This window comes from Hippocampus zosterae, chromosome 2 (assembly GCF_025434085.1).
Source record: "Hippocampus zosterae strain Florida chromosome 2, ASM2543408v3, whole genome shotgun sequence".
Classification (NCBI taxonomy): domain Eukaryota; kingdom Metazoa; phylum Chordata; class Actinopteri; order Syngnathiformes; family Syngnathidae; genus Hippocampus; species Hippocampus zosterae.
Window position 1 is genome coordinate 2,989,796 of NC_067452.1, and position 24,737 is coordinate 3,014,532.

The window sequence follows — 24,737 nt, forward strand, 5'->3', positions numbered from 1 at the left end:
TTTCAATTTGAATCGCTACCTTGAATAAGTGGATGGAAAAGGTGAATTTCAATTACATAAATTGCATAGTTTAATTTGAATAATTGAAGAAATTAATATGTACTGTCATTTAGATTTGAATACCTAAATGAGATTTGAATTCTGGATATTTTGTGCCATTCAGTTTTACGGATACACATTTAATCTTTTCAAACACAGAATCAGTTTGCTTGACTTTTCACATTCAGTTTCACGAGTAAAAGTTAGTTTTAAAGAACAGTTTGTGTGACAAACATCCAGGTACCATATTTTCACGACTATTCGACGCACCGTACCGTTGGGCGCAGTCTCATTAATGGGTGACATCTGTATTTTACACATATACAGACCGCACTGTACCAATGGGCGCAGTTTTACAGTGGTAAAACATACGCTAGCTTAAACATACGGCATGCATGCGCGCACGCTAACACGTTAGCTTGGAGCATACGGTAGCATGCCAAGACATACAGATACCAGCTAAAAACACGTTTCTAAAAAGGCAACGAAAGCAGAACTGAGTTCGGGTGTATTTTATTTAGCCATCGTACAATGTTCTCGCGTTTTTCGATCAATCATCACGCAGAAATCCATCAAAGTCCTCGTCCTCTGTATCAGAAGCAGAGGACTGCACATCCAGTTGTCATTGAACGCATCACATGCTAGTGTGAGTTGCTACGCATTGCCGAGCGGAAAGAAGGAGCAGCAACAGCAAAGTCAACATTTCTCTCGTGTGATGCTTTCCCACATTTGAAAGTAAAGAACAGAGCGAAACATGGTGGCAGCGCGTGTGTGTGTAGAAAGAATTGAACAATTGTGCAAGTACCGTAATCCATCAAAAACGCCGCGTTCCCTCTCGTTGTTGCGTATTGTGGCGTAACTCGCCAAGCGCTGCCTCTCACTCTTTGTAAAGTTGTGTTTGCCACCGATCATCCATTGTTCCCATGCCGTTCGCAACTTTACTTTGAACGCCCGGTTGATGCCAATGTCCAGCGGTTGGAGTTCTTTAGTCAAGCGTCCGGGAATAACGGCAAGCTCAGAGTTCATTTGCATTACTTGGTTTTTCACCGCTGCTGTGAGATGGGCACGCATGCCAAAAGCATAACCGGTGGCTTTAAGTTTGAACTGAGCTTCGTAGGCGTGTCTCTTTGTCGAATTTATTTTCAGGGGTTCTTAGAAACCAAAACCGGAGTTGTTTTGCAACAATGCACATTGCCACACTCTATACAAGTGTTGGTACTGGCTTGAGGCGTCCCTTTAGCGTCCACTTACACGCCCACCCTTCACCATTGGCGGGCTGCTCCCCAGCTTGCCTGTCCTCTCTCTCTCTTTCTCTCTCTCTCTCTCTCTCTCTCTCTCTCTCTCTCTCTCTCTCTCTCTCCCCCCCTCTCCATATATGTATATATACACGCCCACCCTTCCCTGATTGGCCGACTTCTTTCCCGCATGCCTGGCCACAGTCACTTCCGCCTTTTCTCTCTATAAACAGCGTGTCGGCTGTCAGTCAGATTTTGGAACTCAGCGCATATAAAGGATGCTCCGCACCATAAGGCGTCCTGTCCATTTTGGAGAAAGTTTAAGACTTTTAATGGCGCCTTATAGTCGTGAAAATACGGTACTTAAAGACGATCAATCTCCTCTTTGTCCAATCAGCATCTTTGTTTTGAGAAATTGATACAAGCTCATCATAAATAATGAAAAATAAAGGTACTTTAGAATGGCCATGAATTAATTCACTTCACTGATGTAAGTTAATAAAGTGGACATGTGGTGGTCAGAAGGAAAACTATGTATGGCAGGGGTGTCAAAGTCAAATGGACGGAGTGCCAGATAAAAAATTTTGCTCTAAGCCGAGGGCCGGACTGAAAAATTGAAAAATGACCACATATAGTTTATTGGTTTTCTGCCAGCTTACTTGGAGGCCCAGCTTTGCTGCTTCTGTTTGGTATATGGAGAGGGCACTGCTGAGGTGTTGGAGGGAGTTGCTGAACAGGGTGGTGTCATCAGCGTATTCAAGGTCGGTCAGGTGGAAGTTGCCGAGCGACATGCCTGAGACTTGCTCCCGGACTCGGATCATAAGGTGGTCAATGACACAGTTAAATAGATCAGGAGCGGCCACGCAGCCCTGTCTGACCCCGCTGTTAATGGGGAACCACTCTGATGGCCAGATGGCTTGATGTCATCAGAGAAGATCTCAAACACCAGGGCCTTACCCTGGAGGATGCAGCGGACCTGGCCCATGACCGTGGTCATTGGCGGACCCTGGTGAAGCTGATCGGCTCTACGCACTGCGACGACCCAGCCGAATGAGACTGGGCCCCCGCGTCGCAAGAGCATTATTATTATTATTATAGTTTATTGAACCAAAGTTAATTGACTGAAAACCTAACTTACTTACTTACTTACTGTTTATTGTGCATGTTAAATTGCTCTATGTACAGCACTCTGTATGCAGCGATGGCTGTTTGAAAGTGATCTATAAATACTGTTGACTTGACTTGACTAACAAATACATTCCAATATGATCAGATAAATAGAGCAACATTTTCTTATGACTCTGTCAGTAAACTTTAATTTTCAACAGGCACAAAAAACAAATTTCCTTTGTATAAAAATACCCATAACATGAATGAAAGAAGCCGGTATTCAAGGCACCATCAATAGCCCATATTTTCTCTTTTAGCAAAAGTAGGCTAAATTTACTTCCAAGAAAGAGAAATAATAGCAATTTTCGATCATTTACTCGAATGAAATATTTTAAAAACATAATTGGATTTAAATACAATAAAATAAAGTACAAACATTTATTAACCAAAAACAACACTTCAAGGAGAAGTAACATTCAGTGAAAGCCAATATTATACTTTAATTTTTAAACTTGAAGTGAGTAAAAACTCTTAATACTGTATGTAATTGCACAGTAATATTCACTTCTTTGATGCTGAGGCTGATACTCTGTGGTGTCTTATCTTTTCTACAAGTTCATCAATATTTGGGGTCAGGCTCTGGGCTTAGCAAATCTTCAAAATTGAGTGAAGGTGTTCAGCAGTAAGTTGACTTTTGTGTGATGCTTTGTTCAGCTTCATCAAAGAAAGTAGTTGTTCACACAGGTATGTGCTGCCAAACTTTTGACAACGTTTGATCAGCCTGGATGAGCAGCGGGGTCACTGTGTCGGGGAGGAAACGGGCAAACTGCGCAGCACCCACTGCCGTATCTTTTTCTGCATAGGATGTAAAGCCAAAAACTCCTGTCACGCTTAGGCTGGAGTCCACTCCGCGGATGAAAATTGACAACTGGGCAACGTCAGAAACTTCAGCGTTCTCATCCACAGCATCTTTTAACACATCTTTTCCGTTTTCCGTCTTTTAGATACATGGACAACTGCTCTACTCGCTCGGCAATTGCGTTTCTGCTCATGCTCACATTTAAATAGAGTTGCTTTTTTTCGGGGCAAACTTCGTCACAAACTTTAAGTATACAGTTTTTCATGAAATCCCCCTCACCCCTCCATGTCCATATTCTTGTTTTTGTTTCATTTGTTACGTTTTATTTCATGATGTCATCTCAGATGACACACTTTCAATACAGCCACACTTTCTCCACACAGAAGACACACAGGTTTTCCAGCTACGTCCATGAACATGTACTCCGACTCCCACCTTGTTTGAAACCCCCAGTTCTCAGTGTCCACCTTCCGTTTTGCATTTTTGATGGGTATCTGCAAGCTAACGTCACTGCTGTTGGAACGACTGCTGCACTAAGATTGAAATAAAGCGGCCACTGCTTGTCGTGTCACTGTTGCATTGTGGGAAATGTATTATTGGTGCGTGTAAAAGATCTGCGGGCTTCCGGCTTGCTGCGGTCCGTGGGCTAATAAATCAATATCAACCCAGGGACCACTGAAAACATTCTCGCGGGCCGGATTCGCTCCGCGGGCCGGCACCTTGACATATGTGATGTATGGTATCCAAATGCATTTTGGTTACACTGGTTTACTTAAAGTAAGCTTCTAATAGCTTGCGGGACCTTTCTGTCAAAGACACCATAGCAGGTAACGCATGCAGAAATACTTGCTGCTCCTTAGCTGCTCAGAATGGAGCTGTGACACTGCGTCTATTGCCAGAGATGGGCATTCATACCCTGGGATGGAACAGGATGGACAAACGCCCACTTTCAGTCCCTCCAGAATTTCAGGGGCATTTTTAATTCTTGCGAGCTAAAATGCCTGATTTTGCAAGCTGTTTTTCTAAAAATTGCAATAAAAGAGGATTTTTTTAGGGAGGCTCATAACTCAATTACTAACGTCTTTTCAGACTTGGTCCAGAATTGGCTGGGACTGAATGAGATAAAAGATGCATTAAAAGATGTAACAGAAGCGCCATATCAGATGAGGTTGGATTTAAATGTGATGGATTTATTGTGAAATAAAGTCATAAGTTAATGGGATAACTCCCAGTACAGTATTAGATAGTTCCTCTGATTTGAATTTGGAATCAATTTAAATTTTGATATCCGATTAACCTGGCATGTGATCGTTTTCTTTGGGAGCGTCTGGCATGGTGTCCGTGTGGACCATGCTCTGCGCATCTATTGTTGAGGCGGCCAATCAAGAGTTATCGCCATTATGGCGGCAACCCACAAATTCCCTCGTGGACACCGGCAGTAAGGGATGCCTTCAAACTGAAGAAGGAGTCCTATTGGGCCTTTATTGCCTGTGGAACTCCAGAGGCAGCTGATGGATATCGGCTGACTAAGCATAACGCAGCTTCAGCAGTCGCCGGAACTCGTGGGAAGAATTCGGTGAGGCCATGGAGCCAACTTCCGGATGGGTTCAAGGAAATTCTGGTCCACCACCCGTGCTCGAGAGGAGGGTCCATCAGGAAGTCAAGCCTCAGGTTGAGGAGGAGCAGTGTGGCTGTCGTCCCGGCCGTGGAACAGTGGAATAACTCTCCACCCTTAGCAGGATCCTCGAGGGTATATGGGAGCTTGCCCAACCAGTCTACATGTGCTTTTTTGACTTGGAGAAGGTGTTCGATGTTGTCCCTTGGGGAGTTCTGTGGGGGGTGGGGGGGGGTGGTGCTTCGGGAGTATGGGGTACCGAACCCCCTGATACGGGCTCTTCGGTCCCTATATCAACGATGTCAGAGTTTGGTTTGCATTGCTGGCAGTAAGTCGGAATTGTTTCCAGGGAGGGTTGGTCTCCAAATCTCTTCATAACCTTTATGAACAGAATTTCTAGGTGCAGCCAAGGCGTTGAGGTGGTCCGGTTTGGTGGCCTCAGTATTGCATCGCTGTGTGTGTCACGTTGTGCCCGAAGCGATAGAATGATCGCTCCGTGCACAACAAAATAAGGAAGAGGATCCAGAGAGTCCAGGATGGCACGAACCGTGTACACCGGGTCACCGTCGACGACCCGCGGAGGAGGGGGCGGAGTGGGAGACGGAGCCAAGGGACTGGAAGCCACCGGTTTGAGCAGGGAGACGTGGCATACGGGGTGAACATTCATGGTGGGCGGCAGCCGGAGCTTGACCGTGACGGGGCTGATGATGGAGTCGACCACGAACGGTCCGGTGAATCGGGGCCCCAGTTTCGCGGATGTGCCGGCCAGGTGGAGGTCCTTCGTTGCCAGCCACACCTCCTGCCCCACCACGTAAGTAGGTGCCGGGCGCTGACGACGGTCCGCGATCTGCCGGTTCCGGGTCGCCGTGCGGGACAGTGCAGCTCGGGCCTCCTTTCCCACGCGGTGGGCTCGCTTGAGGTGATGCTGCACAGACGGGACCTCCACCGGTCCCTCCTGGGACGGGAACAGCGGCGGTTGATCCCCGTAGGCCGAGATGAAGGCGGACCTACCAGTGGTTGAAGAGACGAGGGTGTTGTGCGCATACTCCACCCACGGTAGGTGGTCAACCCAGGAGGAGGGACTGCGTAGGCATACACAGCGGAGGGCCGCCCCCAGATCCTGGTTGGCACGCTCAGCTTGTCCATTGGACTGGGGGTGGTATCCCGAGGTCAGACTGGCTGTGGCCCAGAGGGATCGGCAGAACCGCTTCCATACGCGGGACACGAACTGGGGCCCCCGGTCCGAGACGATGTCCATCGGGATGCCATGGAGCCGGAAGACGTGTTGGACGAGGAGGTCGGCGGTCTCCAGTGCAGACGGCAACTTAGACAGAGGAACAAAATGAGCAGCCTTAGAGAATCGGTCCACGATGGTGAGGACGACTGACCGCTCACGGGATGGAGGAAGACCCGTGACGAAATCCAGGGCGATGTGTGACCACGGTCGAGGAGGGATGGGCAATAGCTGGAGCAATCCCGCTTGAGGCCTACGTGAGGACTTGCCGCAGGCGCAGGGGGAGCAGGCATTGATATAGACCACCACATCCCTCCGAAGCTCCGGCCACCAGAACCGCTGGGTGATGAGATGCACAGTCCGGTTCACCCCAGGATGGCAGGCCACCTTGGACCCGTGCCCCCACTGCAACACCTCCGAGCGCAGAGGTGGGGCACAAACAGCTTCCCTGCGGGGCATCCAGCCGGGACCTGGACACCATCCAGAGCTTCCTAGATCTTCTGCTCGATCTCCCACCTCAACGCCCCCACGATGCACTGGGCCGGGAGAATGGCCTCCGGCGTCCGGTCCCTCTCCACGGGGTCGTGGAGACGGGAAAGGGCATCGGGCTTGGTGTTCTTAGAACCTGGAGAGTATGTGAGGACGAAGTTGAACCGGGTCAATAATAGGGCCCACCGGGCCTGACGGGGGTTGAGTCTTCTTGCGGAGCAGAGATATTCCAGGTTCTTGTGGTCGGTGTAGACAGTGAATGGCTCCTTAGACCCCTCGAGCCAGTGGTGCCATTCCTGTAAGGCGGCGATTACAGCCAGCAATTCGCGATTGCCCACGTCATAGTTCGACTCGGCTGTACTGAAACGACGAGAGAAAAAGGCGCAGGGGTGCAACTTCTGGTCGACCGGGGAACGCTGGGACAGCACTGCCCCCACCCCCGAATCCGAGGCGTCCACTTCTACGACGAATGGGAAGTCAGGGTTAGGATGTTGCAATACCGGAGGATTAGTGAATGCGGCTTTTAAGCTAGCAAACGCAGAGTCCGCAGCCGAATCCCATTTGAATGGGACTTTAGTGGACGTCAGACGGGTCAACGGGAGTGCCTTTTGGCTGTAGCCGCGAATAAAACGACGGTAGAAGTTAGCGAACCCCAAGAAGCGCTGTAACTTTTTTGTTTGTTTGTCGGTGTTGGCCAGTTTGTCACCGCCTCCGTCTTGGTGAGGTCTGCTCTCAGTTTGCCCTGCTCAATAATAAACCCCAGAAAAGAGATGACAGGTACATGAAATTCACACTTCTCTGCCTTGACGAAGAGCCTGTTTTCTAATAAACGCTGTAACACCAGTCTGACGTGTTCCTTGTGTTCTTGAATTGACCGGGAGAAAATTAAAATATCGTCAAGATAGACGAAACAGAAAATGTTCAGCATGTCTCTCAACACGTCGTTGATAAGGCTTTGGAAAACGGCGGGAGCATTTGTCAGCCCGAAGGGCATGACTAGATGACTAGTGCTTACCAACCAAGTGGTAAGCACTGCGTAAATCTAATTTTGAAAAGATTGTGGCTGATTGCAACGGAGCGAAGGCGGAGTCCAACAATGGTAGCGGATACTTATTTTTGATTGTGATTTCATTCAAACCACGATAATCCACGCACGGTCGCAGCGTCTTGTCTTTCTTCCCCACAAAGAAAAATCCCGCCCCTAACGGTGATCGCGATGGTCTAATTAGACCTGCAGCGAGCGAGCTGTTTATGTACTCTGTAAGAGCCTCTCGTTCGGGTTGAGACACCCGGGAATTCGGCAACGGAGCGCCCGCCTGCAGGTCTATGGCGCAGTCGTAGGGACGGTGCGGGGGCAACGAGCGTGCGCGATCTTTGCTGAACACTTGTCGCAGGTCATGATAGCAGTCTGGCACTCCGTCAAGGCAGATAGTTTCGGGGGTGTCGTCACCGGCACGTTCGAGCTCCCCTACGGCTGAACCTAAACAACTTTCATAACAGTTCCGGCTCCAACTCTCTATTGCCGGGCGCTCCCAAGAAATCACGGGGTTGAGAGTCTTGAGCCAGGGCAAACCGAGAACAACCGGAGCGGCTCGAGACCGCATTAAATAAAACCGTCGATGCTCGACATGGTTTCCGGATAATTTGAGTCTTAATGGTTCTGTTCTTTGCGTTACGACCGCCAAAAGGCGCCCATCGAGATCACAAACCCGCTTTTTATCGGCCAACTTCTCGACATAACAACCCAGGTCAGCGGCGAAGTCGGTGTCCATAAAACAACCATCAGCCCCCGAGTCTATCAGAGCCCTAACCCGCTGCGACCGGGACCCCCCATATATCTCGCCTTCGAGTTCCAGTCTCCTGGGGTGTCCCGGCCGGGAGTCGGTTCGCCGAGGCACGGGAGGCTCTGCGCGTGGTCGTGAGTCACAACTTTTGGAGAACGAGGATGGGGAAGGTTCCGGACGGCTGGGAGCAGCATGAGGTCCTCGTTGACTGCTGTCAGACCGAGCCCGATCGTTGAACCGGCGCCTTCTCCGCTCCGATCCAGCGCTTTCGCCACCCAGCTGCATCGGCACCTCCCCGCAGTACATGGCACGCCAGGACGGGAAACGATCACCTCCCCGCTCCCGGTTTCTCTCATTCAGGCGGTTGTCCAACCGTAGGGAGAGCTCGATTAACTCCTCCAGGTCGGAGCTGTGGTCGCGGGTCGCCAGATCGTCCTTGAGCTCGGTGTTTAATCCGCGACGAAACAGTCCACACAGCGCCCGGTCACCGTAGCCACTCTGGGCGGCCAAAATCCGGAACTCGATTGAGTAGTCCGCCACCGATCGCCTCCCCTGCTGGAGTTCGAGTAACCGGCCCTCCGCCTCTCTGCCCCGCACGGGATGGTGGAACACCCGGCGAAACGCCGTGGAATGAGGACCGGAGGCTCGGCTTCACGTCGCTCGTCGCCATCGCCCATGATGCCGCCAGACCTGTCAACAAACTCATAATATATGCCACCTTCGCGGCGTCAGTAGCATAGAGGGAAGGTTGTTGGTCGAAGACGAGTGAGCACTGGTGGAGAAAGTACCCACGCTGCCCGTGCTCACCCCCGTAACGTGGTGGGTGTGGAAGCGAAGGCTCTCTCATCATTGTGGGAAATGATGCGGGTGCCTCAGGGGTGGCAGGACGAATCACGGAGGGAGGTGCTCTCTGTTCCTCCACCCGTAAAAGACGGGGTTCGAAATCATCGAACCTGTGAGCCAGCATGGAAACCGCGCCGCTGATCTCCGTAATGGCTTGGCCCTGCTGACTCAACTGTTGCTCTCGGCGGGACAGAGCGGACAAAATCCTTTCTAAGTCTGCGGGATCCATTGTGGCCGGAGAATTCTGTCACGTTGTGCCCGAAGCGATAAAATGATCGCTCCGTGCACAACAAAATAAGGAAGAGGATCCCCGAAATAGCAGACACAGAAAGATGTTTGTCAAAGAACAAAAGGAGTCTTTAATATGAACACAAAATAACCCGACAGGGAGAATAACAAAAAGCGCTGGTCAAAATAGGGACCAGGGATTAAATAAAAGGACAACAGAAAACGCTTGCGGGAAAAGATAGCAAGGAGGGTCAGATTAGACATTCATTCATTCATCTTCCGAGCCGCTTGATCCTCACTAGGGTCGCGGGGGTTGCTGGATCCTATCCCAGCTGTCTCCGGGCAGTAGGCGGGGGGCACCCTGAATCGGTTGCCAGCCAATCGCAGGGCACACAGAAACGAACAACCATCCGCACTCACACTCACACCTAGGGACAATTGTAGAGTGTTCAATCAGCCTGCCACGCATGTTTTTGGAATGTGGGAGGAAACCGGAGCACCCGGAGAAAACCCACACAGGCCCGGGGAGAACATGCAAACTCCACACAGGGAGGCCGGAGCTGGAATCGAACCCGCTACCTCTGCACTGTGAAGCCGACGTGCTAACCACTGGACTACCGGGCCGCCCTCAGATTAGACAATGAAGATAAATTTAATTCGCAAGAGGAACAACGACGCGTAATAACAGCCACAAGGCTAAGAGGCAACGAATCAAATGCAAGTAGAAATAGGGCGAGAGAAATTTTGGCACGGCGTGGAATTCTCCGGCAGTAAGTCAACTAACTGCCAGAGCGCACAAATAAAGCCAGTGTAATTAGTCCTTAATGGGTGACAGGTGTGTAGAATGGCAACAGGGCCTGCCCCCTGCTGGAAAACACGGGACGTGACAGTGTGCTTCTCTAAATTTACCAGTTGATCGATGTTCCAACCCTCAGCTATGGTCACAAGCTGTGGGTCATGACTAAAAGAACCAGATCCAGGATACAAGCGGCGGACATGAATTTTCTCCGCTCTCCCTTTGAGATAAGGTGAGAAGCTTGGACATCTGGGAGGGGCTTCGCTAATAAATATTTGAAAAATATAAACTACATGTATTCTTGTCAACCTTATTATTTTATTATGCACTCACCCACTCTTAAATGAAATTGCCTGTTGCTATTAAGGAATCCAAGTAGTAACTCGGGTTTTGTATCAAATTATAAAGTAGTCCTTGCAGTCTTACCAAAGGCAGCTAAAACCCATCTAAGTCTTAACAACTGCACCAGGTCTACAGAGGGGACTACCATCAAAAAGAAGTGGCCCACGTTCACCTTACTTCTATGAAGGTTACTCAACAAAGGTGAATGTAAGGTCTTAAAACATAACTCACTTCTTAAAACCAAGGTCATGAGAATTTAGATGAGTCCCTCAACATGACTTTAGGAAAATTCCGGTCCCCCCGTTAGAGCAGTTGAGGGATTGGGGGAGTTTTTCTTTGAACGTACAGTCAGCCACGATTTTCCCGATAGTCCAACCAGTAAGCGGAATCCAACAAGCTGAACACCTGATAAGTTCATCATTGAACAAGTCACATTTGTTGGAAAAGTGCAAATAAATGGACTTCATGGACATATTTAAGTCTCTGGTGGTTAACATCTGCAACTAATTCAGTATTTTTGAAGGCACCTGCTTAAAATGTCTCAACACACCGGCAAAGTCTCCGCACCATAACTGCCCATCCATCATTTTCAATGCCACTTATTCTCATGGATGAGCTGGAGCCTATCTCAACGATTGTTAATCAAAAGAGAGGTTACACCCTTGATTGCCCGTCAGCCACTGCAGATAATATATTTGTATTGTGTGTAAAAATGATAACCTGGTTGCTCATGAACCAAAATGTCCACATTTGGTAAATTGAATATCCATCCATCCATCCATCATCTACCGCTTATCCGGGGCCGGGTCGCGGGGGCAACAGCTTTAGCAGGGAAGCCCAGACTTCCCTCTCCCTAGCTACTTCGTCCAGCTCTCCCCGGGGGATCCCGAGTCGTTCCCAGGCAAGCTGGGTGACATAGTCTCTCCAGCGTGTCCTGGGTCTTCCTCCGGGTCTCCTCCCGGTGGGGCATGACCGGAACACCTCACCGGGGAGGCGCTCAGGAGGCATCCGAATCAGATGCCCAAGCTACCTCATCTGGCTCCTGTCGATATGGAGGAGAAGCGGCTCGACTCTGAGCCCCTCCCGGATGACCGAGCTTCTCACCTTATCTCTAAGGGAGAGCCCGGACACCCTGCGGAGAAAACTCATTTCGGACGCTTGTAACCGGGATCTCGTTCTTTCGGTCACGACCCATAGCTCGTGACCATAGATGAGGGTTGGAACGTAGATCGACCGGTAAATTGAGAGCTTCGCCCTTTGGCTCAGCTCCTTCTTCACCACGACAGACAGATACAACGTCCGCATCACAGCAGACGCTGCACCAATCCGCCTGTCGATCTCCCGCTCCCTTCTGCCCCCACTCGTGAACAAGACCCCAAGATACTTGAACTCGTCCACTTGGGGCAAGATCTCCTCCCCGACCCGGAGGGGGCACTCCACCCTTTTTCGACTGAGGACCATGGTTTCAGATTTGGAGGTGCTGATCCTCATCCCAACCGCTTCACACTCGGCTGCGAAACGCTCCAGTGAGAGTTGGAGAGCCCTGTTTGAAGGAGCCAACAGCACCACATCATCTGCAAAAAGCAGGGATGCAATACTGAGGCCCCCAAAACGGACCCCTTCAACGCTTCGGCTGCGCCTAGAAATTCTGTCCATAAAGGTTATGAACAGAATCGGTGACAAAGGGCAGCCTTGGCAGAGTCCTACCCCCACTGGAAACGATTCCGACTTACTGCCGGTAATGCGAACCAAACCTTGACATCTGTGGTATAGTGACCGAACAGCCCGTATCAGGGGGTTCGGTACCCCGTACCCTCGAAGCACCCCCCACAGACCTCCCCGAGGGACACGGTCAAACGCCTTCTCCAAGTCCACAAAACACATGTAGACTGGTTGGGCAAATTCCCACATACCCTCGAGGACCCTGCTAAGGGTGATGAGCTGGTCCACTGTCCCACGGCTGGGACGAAAACCACACTGCTCCTCCTCAATCTGAGGCTCGACTTCCTGACGGACCCTCCTCTCCAGCACCCCTGAATAGACCTTACCAGGGAGGCTGAGGAGTGTGATCCCTCTATAGTTGGAACACACCCTCCGGTACCCCTTTTTAAAAAGAGGGACTACCACCCCAGTCTGCCAATCCAGAGGCACTCTCCCTGTTGACCACGCGATGTTGCAGAGGCGTGTCAACCAGGACAGCCCCACAACATCCAGAGCCCTGAGGAACTCCGGGCGGATCTCATCCACCCCTGGGGCCCTGCCACCGAGGAGCTTTTTAACCACTTCGGTGACTTCAGCCACAGAGATAGGAGAGCCCACCTCAGAGTCCCCGGGCTCTGCTTCCTCCAAGGAAGACGTGTTGGTGGAGTTGAGGAGGTCTTCGAAGTACTCTGCCCACCGGTTCACAACGTCCCGAGTCGAAGTCAGCAGCGCCCCATCCCCACTGTACACAGTGTTAGTGGTGCACTGCTTCCCCCTCCTGAGACGTCGTATGGTGGACCAGAATTTCCTCGAAGCCGTCCGGAAGTCGGCTTCCATGGCCTCACCAAACTCTTCCCACGCTCGGGTTTTTGCCTCGGCGACCACCGAAGCCGCGTTCCGCTTGGCCAGTCGATACCCGTCAGCTCCCTCTGGGGTCCCACAGGCCATAAAGGCTCGATAGGACTCCTTCTTCAGCTTGATGGCATCCCTTACTGCTGGTGTCCACCAGCGAGTACGGGGGTTGCCGCCACGACAGGCACCAACCACCTTACGGCCACAACTCAGATTGGCCGCCTCAACAATAGAGGCATGGAACATGGTCCACTCGGGCTCAATGTCCCCCGCCTCCCCCGGAACATGGGAAAAGCTCTGTCGAAGGTGGGAGTTGAAACTGTTTCTGACAGGGGATTCCGCCAGACGCTCCCAACAAACCCTCACAATACGTTTGGGTCTGCCAGGACGGACCGGCATCTTCCCCCACCATCGGAGCCTACTCACCACCAGGTGGTGATCAGTTGACAGCTCCGCCCCTCTCTTCACCCGAGTGTCCGGAACATGCGGCCGCAAATCCGATGATACAACTACAAAGTCGATCATCGAACTGGGACTAGGGTGTCTTGGTGCCAAGTGCACATATGGACACCCTTATGTTTGAACAAGGTGTTCGTTATGGACAATCCGTGGCGAGCACAGACGTCCAATAACAAAAAACCACTCGAGTTCTGATCGGGGGGGCCGTTCCTCCCAATCACGCCCCTCCAGGTCTCACTGTCGTTGCCCACGTGAGCATTGAAGTCCCCCAGCAGAACAAGGGAGTCCCCAGCAGGAGTACTCTCCAGCACACCCTCCAAGGACTCCAAAAAAGGTGGGTATGCTGAGCTGCTGTTTGGTGCATATGCACAAACAACAGTCAGGACCCGTTCACCCACCCGAAGGCGGAGGGAGGCAACCCTCTCGTCTACCGGTGTGAACCCCAATGTACAGGCACTGAGCCGGGGGGCAATGAGTATGCCCACACCTGCTCTGCGCCTCTCGCCGTGAGCAACTCCAGAGTGGAAGAGAGTCCAGCCCCTCTCGAGAAATTCTCTGCCTCACACACCAGCTCGGGCTCCTTCCCTACCAGAGAGGTGACATTCCATGTCCCAAGAGCTAGCTTCTGCAGCCGAGGATCGGACCGCCAGGGTCCCCGCCTTTGGCTGCCGCCCAGCTCACATTGCACCGACACCTTTGGCCCCTCCCATGGGTGGTGAGCTCCGCTGCAGAAACTGTGTCGGGGGCTGCCTCGCTCAGCGGCTTTGTACATGTGAACGCGCCGCACAATTTGCTGCGGTGCAAAATGTATCGCAACAAAATATATCGGTGCAGCGCCGGAGCAAATGTGTGCCATGTGAACGGCCCTAATTAGACAAGACAAATCGCGGGACGTTTCGATTGTGTGCAGTTTTGCTCCCGTCTACCTGGGGATCTTTGCAGCTGTTTAACAGCAGAACACCACAACATGTTAAATGAACATCCCAATGGCGTCCTCAAATAATATTTGCATGCCTCAGACATTGCATTCACCTTTAGTGGAAGAACAGCACTGCACATTCCTGTGCTCCCTTGTGTCAGTATTTAAAATGGTTCTTAACTCCTCTTCTGATATATTTTTCAATTATTTCAGAGGGGATGTGAAAAGGGGAATTGTACAAATAAATGAAAATAATATTTTTGTTTTCATTTTTAGTATTTATTTTGGTAAAATGAGTATTTTGATTTGCTTTTGTTAAATTAAGGGAAAAAAAGACAACTACTGTGTCTTATTTCCCTAAAAGGGCTATTTCTATTATTAAGCAGGCACAACTTAACAAAATAAAAGAGTTTCTCTGCCTCAACACAATACCTCTCATTATTTGCTGTGTACTGGCAAAGTGAATAATTGTTATTTTCACACACACCATTATTGGTTGGTTGTGAGGAGTGTTGATTTTTATAAGCTTGGCTTGACCATACTAAATGGGCATATAGCCCTGCTCCCCATGACCACCGTGCATGGGACCGGACCTAGGTCTTATAAAAAAAAAAAAGTGGACCGACAGCATTTCTAGTTGAGAACCACTGATGTAGACCAACAAGTGAACGCTGGCGCGTTTTGGCTGCCGCTGCTCAACCCGTATTGTTTTGTGTTTTTTGTTATTGTAAAGTGTCCTTGGGTGTCTTGAAAGGCGCTTATAAATAAAATGTATTATTATAATAAGCTATTCTAGCAGCTCGCTAGGTAGGTCCTGTGAAGCTAATAATAAAATTATCCATTTCTGTTTATGCCAAATTAACAACAGTGTTTTGATTGACTAGTTGGGTGGAACTCTCATAAAGAAAACACACCCAGGTGGACTTGAAGTGAACTGATGGCTGATGACTTATGTTCTCTTATGGTCCATAATTTGTGTCAACGTTGACACCTGACTTTTATTGATGATGAGAAAAAAGTGGAACAAAGTGTCGATCTAGCCTCATCAGATGTAAGGCTCCAATTCCTCAGACAGTAGTAACAGATAGCAGTGGGCTAGGACACAGCTGAGTGTCCACTTCCACTCGGGTCCCGTGGGTGAGTAGTTCCTCTACCGTTGTCCAATCATCAAGCAGCTTGCTGTTCCTCAGTCGGTTCTGTTTCCTGTGGCTCAACTCCAGAACCATCTGGGATGACAGCGAGCTCTGACCTCCACCAGCCAAAGCCTCTTCACCATTGCGTCGCTCTCTGAGTTGCCGTGACAGCACAAGGTGACGTCTCCTCTCAGCCCGGTTGCAGTACCGGCCAGCCCAGGACTCGCCAATCCCAAGGTGGTCCCCCGGTTGCTCCAATTCCCCACGCACCTCCTCGTCCGTGGTGACCTCACTGCGTTCCTTCGCCAGCCTGTAAGCTCTGGCCCGGAGCAGCTGATTCCTGACAGATTTCTGATTGGACTGCCGACAGTGTGGGGAAGGTGGAGATCGGGGTTTCTGGTGTGCTCCAAAGGTGTTGTAATATGGACCAGTAGAAGTTTGGGGGATTTTGGCTTGATTTCCCAGAGTCTGAAACACTCGCCAGTCTGGTGAACTACAAGAAAACAAATCACGACACCTTGAGTCATCTTCCCTCCTGCTGCTTGTTGCACTCTGCCCAGTTCTTGTTGTGTTAGGGTGACTGGTCTGGCTGGTTCTATTTGTGATGAGGGGAGCATGATAACTGGCTTGGCTGCTCAGTACCAGGCTGTTGTTGGTTGAATGTGGTTGGTTCCGCTGAGCCTGCTTCAGTACCTGCTTTGATTCAATATTCATTGGGTGACTTGCCCTGCGGTGTCGTTGGGCCTCACTCAAATCCATTAGAGTCTGACTGCGTCCTGGCACCTCAATTGTCCAGCCCCCACCTGCTTGGCGCTTCTCCAGCCACAGCGCCCTCCGCTGGCATGGCTCTGTATGGCAACCTGGAAGCAGATACGAGCCATCAGCCTGGTGCTGGCTCTCGGATAGTGCAAATCGGCTATAATGCAACAGGATATCTAATCCTATTATTCTCCAAGCACTAAGGTTGAGTTTAGTTTGGTGTGCATTTTTCTAGCTTTTCAATTGTGGAGGATTCCAAAGATATCATTTCTGCAGCATCCAGGGTTTGTCAAGAAAAAAAAGTGCAGTGTGCCTCCATATGCATTAGTGGAACTGCACTTGACTGATTTTGGTTATGATGGAGCTTCGACTGTGATGTACCTGTAGTGCCTAGTGGAAATGGGTTTCCGACCAGTTTGTAAATCTCTTCTGGATCTGCTGTGATTCTTCTGCCCTAACCATGTGTTTGACCTGATAGCATGGTAGAGACGGCGAGCTAAATAATCCTCCAATAAAAACACAATGATGAGAATCCACCATTTGGAATTTTTATAGAAGTCAATAACAATCAAGTCAATGACAAAAAATAACTTGCACAACAAAGAGTAATATCTACAACTGTGTTAAACAGGGGTCGGCAACCCAAAATGTTGAAAGAGCCATATAGGAAAAAAAAACAAATATGTCAGGCGGCGCATGTCATGCGGCCGTCCCATGTTCCCCCTTCAGGCGGCGCATGCCATGCAGGCCCCATGTTTTTCGCCTCGTCAAGCCACGTCTATGGTAGGCCGAGCCCCGTCCGCATCGACGTTGAGCTGTGCCTCATTACGTGTCTGATTGAATCGAGTCACATTCACGTCCATGACGAGACGTGCCACGTCCACGTCAGGCCTGGCCCCGTACACGTCCGGCTGTCCCATGTCCACCGTCATGCCGAACTCTGTCCACGCCAGGCCAAGCCTAGCCATTTGGGACTTCTGGGATCAGTCCCTTAAGGGAGGGGGTACTGTCACAGTTCTGTTTGTGACCAACAGGTGGCACTGTAGGGCTCCACCTGCAGCGTCACACCTGTTGGTCGTTATGTAATTGTTTAAAAGGACTCCCGGCATGACCACTCAGTGTCGGGTCATTGTTTCTTTACTGCTGTCTTGTTTGATTTTTGTCATTGTTTCTGTTGCTGTTAGTTTTTTTGCTTCCGCCGTAGTTTTTGTTTGTTACTTTGGATTCTTTTGTTTTCCTGACTTTGTTTGTCTTGGATTTAGTTCCCTCAGTATTTTGTTAATACAATTTGACTAGTTTACCCTGCTCCTCCTTCATGCGTGCTTTATTGGGGTCCTCCACCACCACACATCATGACAGCTGCTTCAACAACACGTCAGACATTCATGTTTTGGAAAGGCGGTGACAAAAAGCCGTTGCCTCCTCTCTTGGTAAACATATCGGCTAATCTCTTCCGTGTTCATGCGCCCCCTTCACGGAAGCGGCGCCGCCGCGGCAAACGAAGCAGTCAGCTCGTGAAGCTAAAACGGAAACTGAGACACATTTCGACCGCTGCTAGTTCCCGAACGCACGGAATTACTCCGTCGTTGGCTCTCCCGCAGCGCCAAGGCATTTGTACCCGCCACGCCTTTTTCGGTGAGGGGTTCATCGAAAGCTTTTGAGTGAATTTCCCCGAGCGCAGCGATCAGAAGAGGTAGCCCCTCTCATCGCTGCTCCCACAAGGATTGCGTTGTTAAACGCCCAGTCGTTGACGAACAAGACCCATATAATGAGGGAGTTTTTCCTGTCCAATGACTTGGATTTCCTGTCATCTGACAGAGACTTGGACAGGTACTGGTGAGTACAACACTTTAATTAATTTGCTGTCACCAGACTGTGCATTCGTGGACACCCTGAGGACCTCAGGCCGTGCTGGAGGAACGGTGAGTATTTTTAAGAACAATTTCAAATGTAAACAGTGCATATTCACAATCAACCACCAGCTTTGAAGCAATCTTCTTTGAAGTTGGCTGTGTTTTCCCGGTGCTCCGCGTTGTCGTCCTAAATAGAATCAAGACTTTTGAAGCGACTTTTCATTCCTTTTTACAGAAATCAGGCTCAGATATGATCATATCCTCCTCAGGGGGGATTTTAACATCCATTTGTGCTGTCCGGAAAACCACTAGCAAAGGACCTCTTAAGACTTATCGACTCTTTTAATTTTGTGCAATATGTGACCAGCCCGACACATGAACAGGAACATATTTTAGACCTTGTCCTTGCTTATGGTCTACCGGTGTCAAATTTGGAAGTCTTTGAAAATGGGGTTTCTGATCACATGGCAGTTTTATTTGACGTGTGACCTGACCCAGCTGTATACAAAGGTTAAAAAAAACAACGTATGACAACATACAATAACATTGTAGTTAGTTATTTTGGAACCCTTCACAACCTTTCATACTAAACAAGACAAAGGCAAGATAAAGGAGACAAACTGGAATGCAATGACAAAAGTCCACTAACCAGATGAAGGTGAAGGTGGGGAGCGGTTGCGTGGCAAAGTTGGACTCCTCTCAGCTTGGTGGAAGTGCACCATGGTGGTTGTCCTGTTGGCCACTGTGCAGGAGGACGACGGCTGCACCCTCGTGTGACTCAACGGCATTGTCTCGGGGATGGACTCCAGATCCCAGCAGCCTCTCTGTTCGTGAGGAGAGTGGCCCAAGTGTAGGTGATGGGAGTGTCTGTGGATCTTGTGGAGACATCTATGCTCGCCGGTGCTAACACTGTGGAAGCCTGAGTCACTGGGCTCTGAAGAAACCAGAGACTCTGAGGAAGAGGAGGAGCCGTGTGAGGAGGGGGTGTGGCCCGGGAGTGACGACATGGCGTCAGTCTCTGCTTCGGAGAGCACCACCTGGTGATGTGGACTGTCTGGGCCGCAACACAGTTTGCTGTCCAGCTCATTGAGGGGAATGTAGCCCAGAGGACGCCAGGGTGCGCAGTAGTTGGACTGTACGTAAGAAAACAAGAGAATAAAATGTTTTTCTCCTTCTTTGTCAAAAATTGTTTTTGGTTGAAAATAATTGTTTCAGGAAGAAAAACCTGTCTTGAGAAGTTCTTATTCATTTCTCCAGAGTTGTAACAGCCAAGAAGACAACTCTCTGAATTGGGGTGATATGATGACATTGCTGGAACCTGTACCAACAAAGAAATACATTTTTAGATCATATTCTGAATCATCAAGACCTTATAAAGCAAAAGTCATGAATAGTTTTGACAAAAATGAAGAGTTCCCAGTGGTCTTAATAACATGTTTCTCTCAAAAAAAGCCTTGTTTAATGCAGCTGCTCTTTCTCCCACAAATGAACCACTGCTCATCCCAATCCCTCTATTAGTCAAGTCAAATTTATTTATACAGCCCTTGATTACAAAAATAACTTTCAAAGGGCTCCACATGCCCACAGTTGAAAAATATTAACGACATCCCCTGATGTAACTCCATAGGAGGGAAAGGAAAATCTTTTTAAAAATCTGGGGAAAAATAAGAAACCTTGAGGAGGGGCCACAGATGATGGAACCCCCCATCCAGGATGACCAGGCTGCAATGTGAGTCAAGCCAAGTCAAGTCAAGTACAAAATTATTGTCAAATGCGCTGTATGTGCAACATACAGCACAGATGAAATTTCAACAAGCGGAGCCACTGCGCCGCCATAAAAATAACAGTTAACATAAAATGACAAAATAATACAACATAACACATAAGACATAGACAGTCGTGCAATCTTAACTACTTTCCCTGCATTTAATACAATATGATACTATACAATGATAGACTAGTGTTAGAGTCCATTTAATAAGATGAAGTTCTGCAAGAAGATGCTTTCGTAGAAGTGGGTCCTCCTCAAAATTCCGGATTGGTTGGCCAATGCGGAAATCTCCACAGCAGCGCCTCCAAGATGGTGGTCCAACTCAGATCTTGTCCCCATCATTCGGTGCAGAATACATTCAGCTCTACATACAGTACAATTTGGTCACCTGCCCCTTTCAAGCCAGGGAGGAGGAGTTAGGAGATAGAAAAGACGCAGCAGAGGCCAACATGTAGTGCAACTAAATTAAACATTTCTATTTCTGTGGGCAGGGCATTCCAAAGCAATGGAGCTCGAATAGATGTTTAACATTTTACTACACTACATCAAGATTTATTGAGAAACGATTATGCTCGATGTTTAAGATGGAAAACAGATTGCCTCAGATAACTTCAGCTAATGCTGTCCAGACACATTGAAATGATTGTTTGCCAAGTGATTAGCAAAGCCTTACCTGCCATGTGGTCACACCTGCTCTCCTTAAAAACTCTGTGAGTCACACCAAACACTTCAATGATATCCCAATAGAATAACAAACAAATTAAAATCAGTTGAGCTGATCCATGGCAAGTTAACATTAGCAAGCGTTACATTAGGCCAATGGTGTCAAACTCATTTTTGTCCTGGGCCTCTTTGGAGTTACGTCTTACATATTTGGGCCATTACGACAGCGAAACTGAATAAATGTTTACGTAATCATCTCATCATATTATTTGTACACAACAAATTGATGGATTACAAGTTGTGTAATCACTCAAGTCAACTATCTCTTTGTTCAATTAGGTTTAAAGTTTATTTTTTTCTTCAGACAATGATCTCTTTTGATGAAGAGGAAAAACTCTTACCTAACTGACAGTTTCGGCTGTCACTTCAACTTTCGTCAAACCTGCCACTGCTTCCTTGTGACGCATCTTAAAAACAGCTATTTGTTTGTCATTTGTTCAATTATTTTTAAAGTGAGTTTAAACAGGGTAACAAAATGATTGCATAATTTCAATGTTATTTATTACACAATCACAATTTGACATTTTGGTACAGACGTTCGCAAGGGATCATGGAAGTTGGCACATGAATTGCTTTTGCGGGTCACATAAAATGATGTGGCCCCCAGGCCTTGACTTTGGCACTTGTGCAAAATGCCATGCTATCCATTTTGATAAATAACACAGTCAAAAAGCAGAAATATAACCCAAACACGACACCTTACATTTTTACTACACTACATCAAGATATATTGAGAGCCGATTATGCTTGATGCTTAAGATGCAAAACAGATTGCCTCAGATAAAGTTAGCTAATGCTGTCCAGGCACATGAACATAATTGTTAACCAAACAATTAGCAAAGCCATTGCTACCGTATGGTCAAATCTGCTCTTCTTAAAAACTCTAAACTTAAAAAACAAGTGAACATTAGCAAACTTGAATGGAGGACAGATCAGTTGTAGAAATCCAATAGGATAAATGGAAAGGTTGATCGCCAAGTAATTTAATGATGACACTTACCTAAACAAAGTGCTCCTCTCTCGAACATGTCATCCGAATGTAAGAACTTACTGTGTGCTGCTGTTCCTTCAATTGGCTAATAAGAATAATTCCTACAAAAACAACAGGCACCTTGCACCCATCGCTGCTCAGCCCCTAATAATTAATTTTTAAATGAAAATGCAAGGGACCTCGCTGGTTGAGCCATAAAAGAACATTCATTCATTCATTCATTCATCTTCCGAGCCGCTTGATCCTCACTAGGGTCGCGGGGGGTGCTGGAGCCTATCCCAGCTGTCTTCGGGCAGTAGGCGGGGGACACCCTGAATCGGTTGCTAGCCAATTGCAGGGCACACAGAAACGAACAACCATTCGCACTCACACTCACACCTAGGGACAATTTAGAGCGTTCAATCAGCCTGCCACGCATGTTTTTGGAATGTGGGAGGAAACCGGAGCATCCGGAGAAAACCCACGCAGGCCCGGGGAGAACATGCAAACTCCACACAGGGAGGCCGGAGCTGGAATTGAACCCGCTACCTCTGCACTGTGAAGCCGACGTGCTAACCACTGGACTACCGGGCCGCCTACCCATAAAAGAATAATTCGAACAAAAAAATAGACACCTCAAAGTGGTCGCTGCTCAGGCCCTAATAAGAATAATTTCCACAAAAATTATCCTTGACTTAAATTATCCTCGGAAGAGGATAGTTCGAGCGTGTTTTTTTTTCCCTCTCCTTACCCAGCGTTTTTCCATTCTGAATTCTGATTGTAATTTCCCCATTGCGGGAAAAATAAAGGATATCTTAAAAACAATAGGGACCTCGTAGTGGTCATTGCTCAGGCCCTAACAATTACATATATTTGATAAAACAATAGGCAACTTGCAGTTGTTGCTGCTCGGAGCCCTAATAAGAATAGCCGACACACTCATGGTTGAGTGTGTCGGCTCATGGTCATTTCAGGAAGCTCAATCACAAGGATTCGTTCCTCCGAATGAAATGCACATGAATGACAAAGCACTAGTGGGAAAGCACTCCAGAGTCCCAACTTTTAAATTTGTGGAAAAGCTATTAAAAGTCCCTTTTACATTTGTATGTATTCCCTTGAATTAATTGCTCACCTGGTAGTCCAGGCGGTCCAGATGGTCCAAGCTGTAGGAAACATTTGGCAGGTAGTTGGTAGTGTGATGCTGGGAGGTGGACCCTCTGGACAGGTAACTGTTGGATCGACATCAGGTGACATCACGATGTCATTGGCGGTGTACACATTGTCATATAAGTGTCTGTGCCGAGACAGTCATTAAAAACGAACATTAGTCTTCACCTTAATGTTTAGTATCTATCTATCTATCTATCTATCTATCTATCTATCTATCTATCTATCTATCTATCTATCTATCTATCTATCTATCTATCTATCTATCTATCTATCTATCTATCTATCTATCTATCTATCTATCTATCTATCTATCTATCTATCTATCTATCTATCTATCTATCTATCTATCTATCTATCTATCTATCTATCTATCTATCTATCTATCTAAATTTAAATTCACCTCACGAGTACTAATGAGGTTAGCACATTGTTGTGCATTGTGAGGACCTTTGTGAAACTTTTTTTCTGACTTCGGAACTCGGACCTCCCAGTTCAAAGCATGGTCGAGTGCACTTTTCCTGGTCGGATGTCTGAAAAGTCATTACTTAGTCCTACATAAACGCAGCATTATGTAGGAAAATGGCTGACTCATTGGGTAACTCATCTCTTGGTGACGTGGCAGGTAGGTAAAATGGTAGGTTGTACTTCCGGGTTTTCAGACAGCGTTTGTGGAGAGACTTTCTTTTTCCCCCTAGTCCCTTTACCTTCATTCGTGTATTATGTTATTATGTTTTGGAATACATTTTTTCTCATTTCGATCTTTGTATTGAATAACTTTTTAAAAAATATACAGGCGCTCCTTTTTCTCATCCTTTGTTCATACCAACTACCCTTTTCGTCAGCGACAGGTTATCGTCAGATGCACTCATTTTTATGGCACTATCACCCGCTGTTATCCTGGAGCCAAAATTATGGACAGAGTAAACCTTCTGCCTGGTCTTCTCGACTCTTCCACCATCTATACCCCGGGTCATTGTCCATGTGGGAATGAACAAGATATTCTGGGGCAGAGACCAATGTCTATCGAACAGTTGACAGTTGCCCTAGGCTGTGCGGGACAGGGCATCTCTGGCATGTTTCCATCCGGCATGACAAGAAAAGAAATGGAACAGTGAAGTCTTGCTCCTGGGAAAGGAATAGGGGCAGCTGATACTCATAGGTGACCGTGAATGGAGAAATGCCTGTGGAGGAGGAGATTGGGAACTATAGGAATACTTGACCCATGGAAGATGTAGTCTTCAGTAGGCTGGATGGCGGGCCGAGATACGACTCCAGTTCCTGAGGGAACTGGATGCCATAGCTGGGATGTGAACTGGGGACTCCAGTCAGAAACAATGTGAATGGGGATGCCATGAAGCTTGAAGATGGAGTTCACTAGGATGTCTGCAGGTCTGCAGTGTCAAGGATGTAGCGAAGTCTGGGTAATGGAATGAAATTAACCATCTTGGAGCATCGGTCAAACACAGGCAAAATGACTGTGTTGCCATTTTAGGGAGAAAGACCATAAATGGAATCAATCGACAGGTGGGGCCAGAGACGGCTGAAGATACTGCAGGAGACCTATGGGGTGATGGTGAAAGGATTTCCTTTGAGAGCAGATGAGGCAGGATGAGTCCAAGATGTCAGAACTCTCTGACATCTTGGACCATCCAGGACCAACAGAAACATTGTCACAGGAACTGGAGAGTTTGAGTCGCCGCAGGATGACAAGCCAACTTGGAAGAATGTCTCCAAAGTAAGGCAGTGTTTTTCAATCTTTTCGAGCCAAGGCACATTTCTTTCATTGAAAAAAATACCGCGTCACACCACTACTGGAAAATGTGAAAAAAAAAAACATTATTTTAACAGTTGTT

General features: G+C 48.1%; 1 protein-coding gene across 5 annotated transcripts in view; it reads right to left on the bottom strand.

Annotated features, from left to right (window-relative positions):
* Positions 1-15,477: 15,477 nt before the first annotated feature.
* Positions 15,478-24,737, bottom strand: part of LOC127596363 (uncharacterized) — a 39,014-nt gene continuing 29,754 nt past the window's right edge. For 2 of the 5 annotated variants that reach the window (XM_052058756.1, XM_052058759.1), the window contains exons 3-6: positions 22,847-22,943; positions 19,476-19,568; positions 18,900-19,383; positions 15,478-16,498 (exon numbers count right to left, since the gene is read on the bottom strand). In XM_052058756.1, coding sequence (XP_051914716.1) covers positions 15,573-16,498; positions 18,900-19,383; positions 19,476-19,568; positions 22,847-22,943 — 1,600 coding nt within the window. In that variant the 3' untranslated portion in view covers positions 15,478-15,572. Of the gene's footprint in view, positions 16,499-18,899; positions 19,384-19,475; positions 19,569-22,846; positions 23,009-24,737 lie in introns of all 5 variants that reach the window. The other 3 variants (XM_052058758.1, XM_052058757.1, XM_052058760.1) reach the window with 2 other exon arrangements.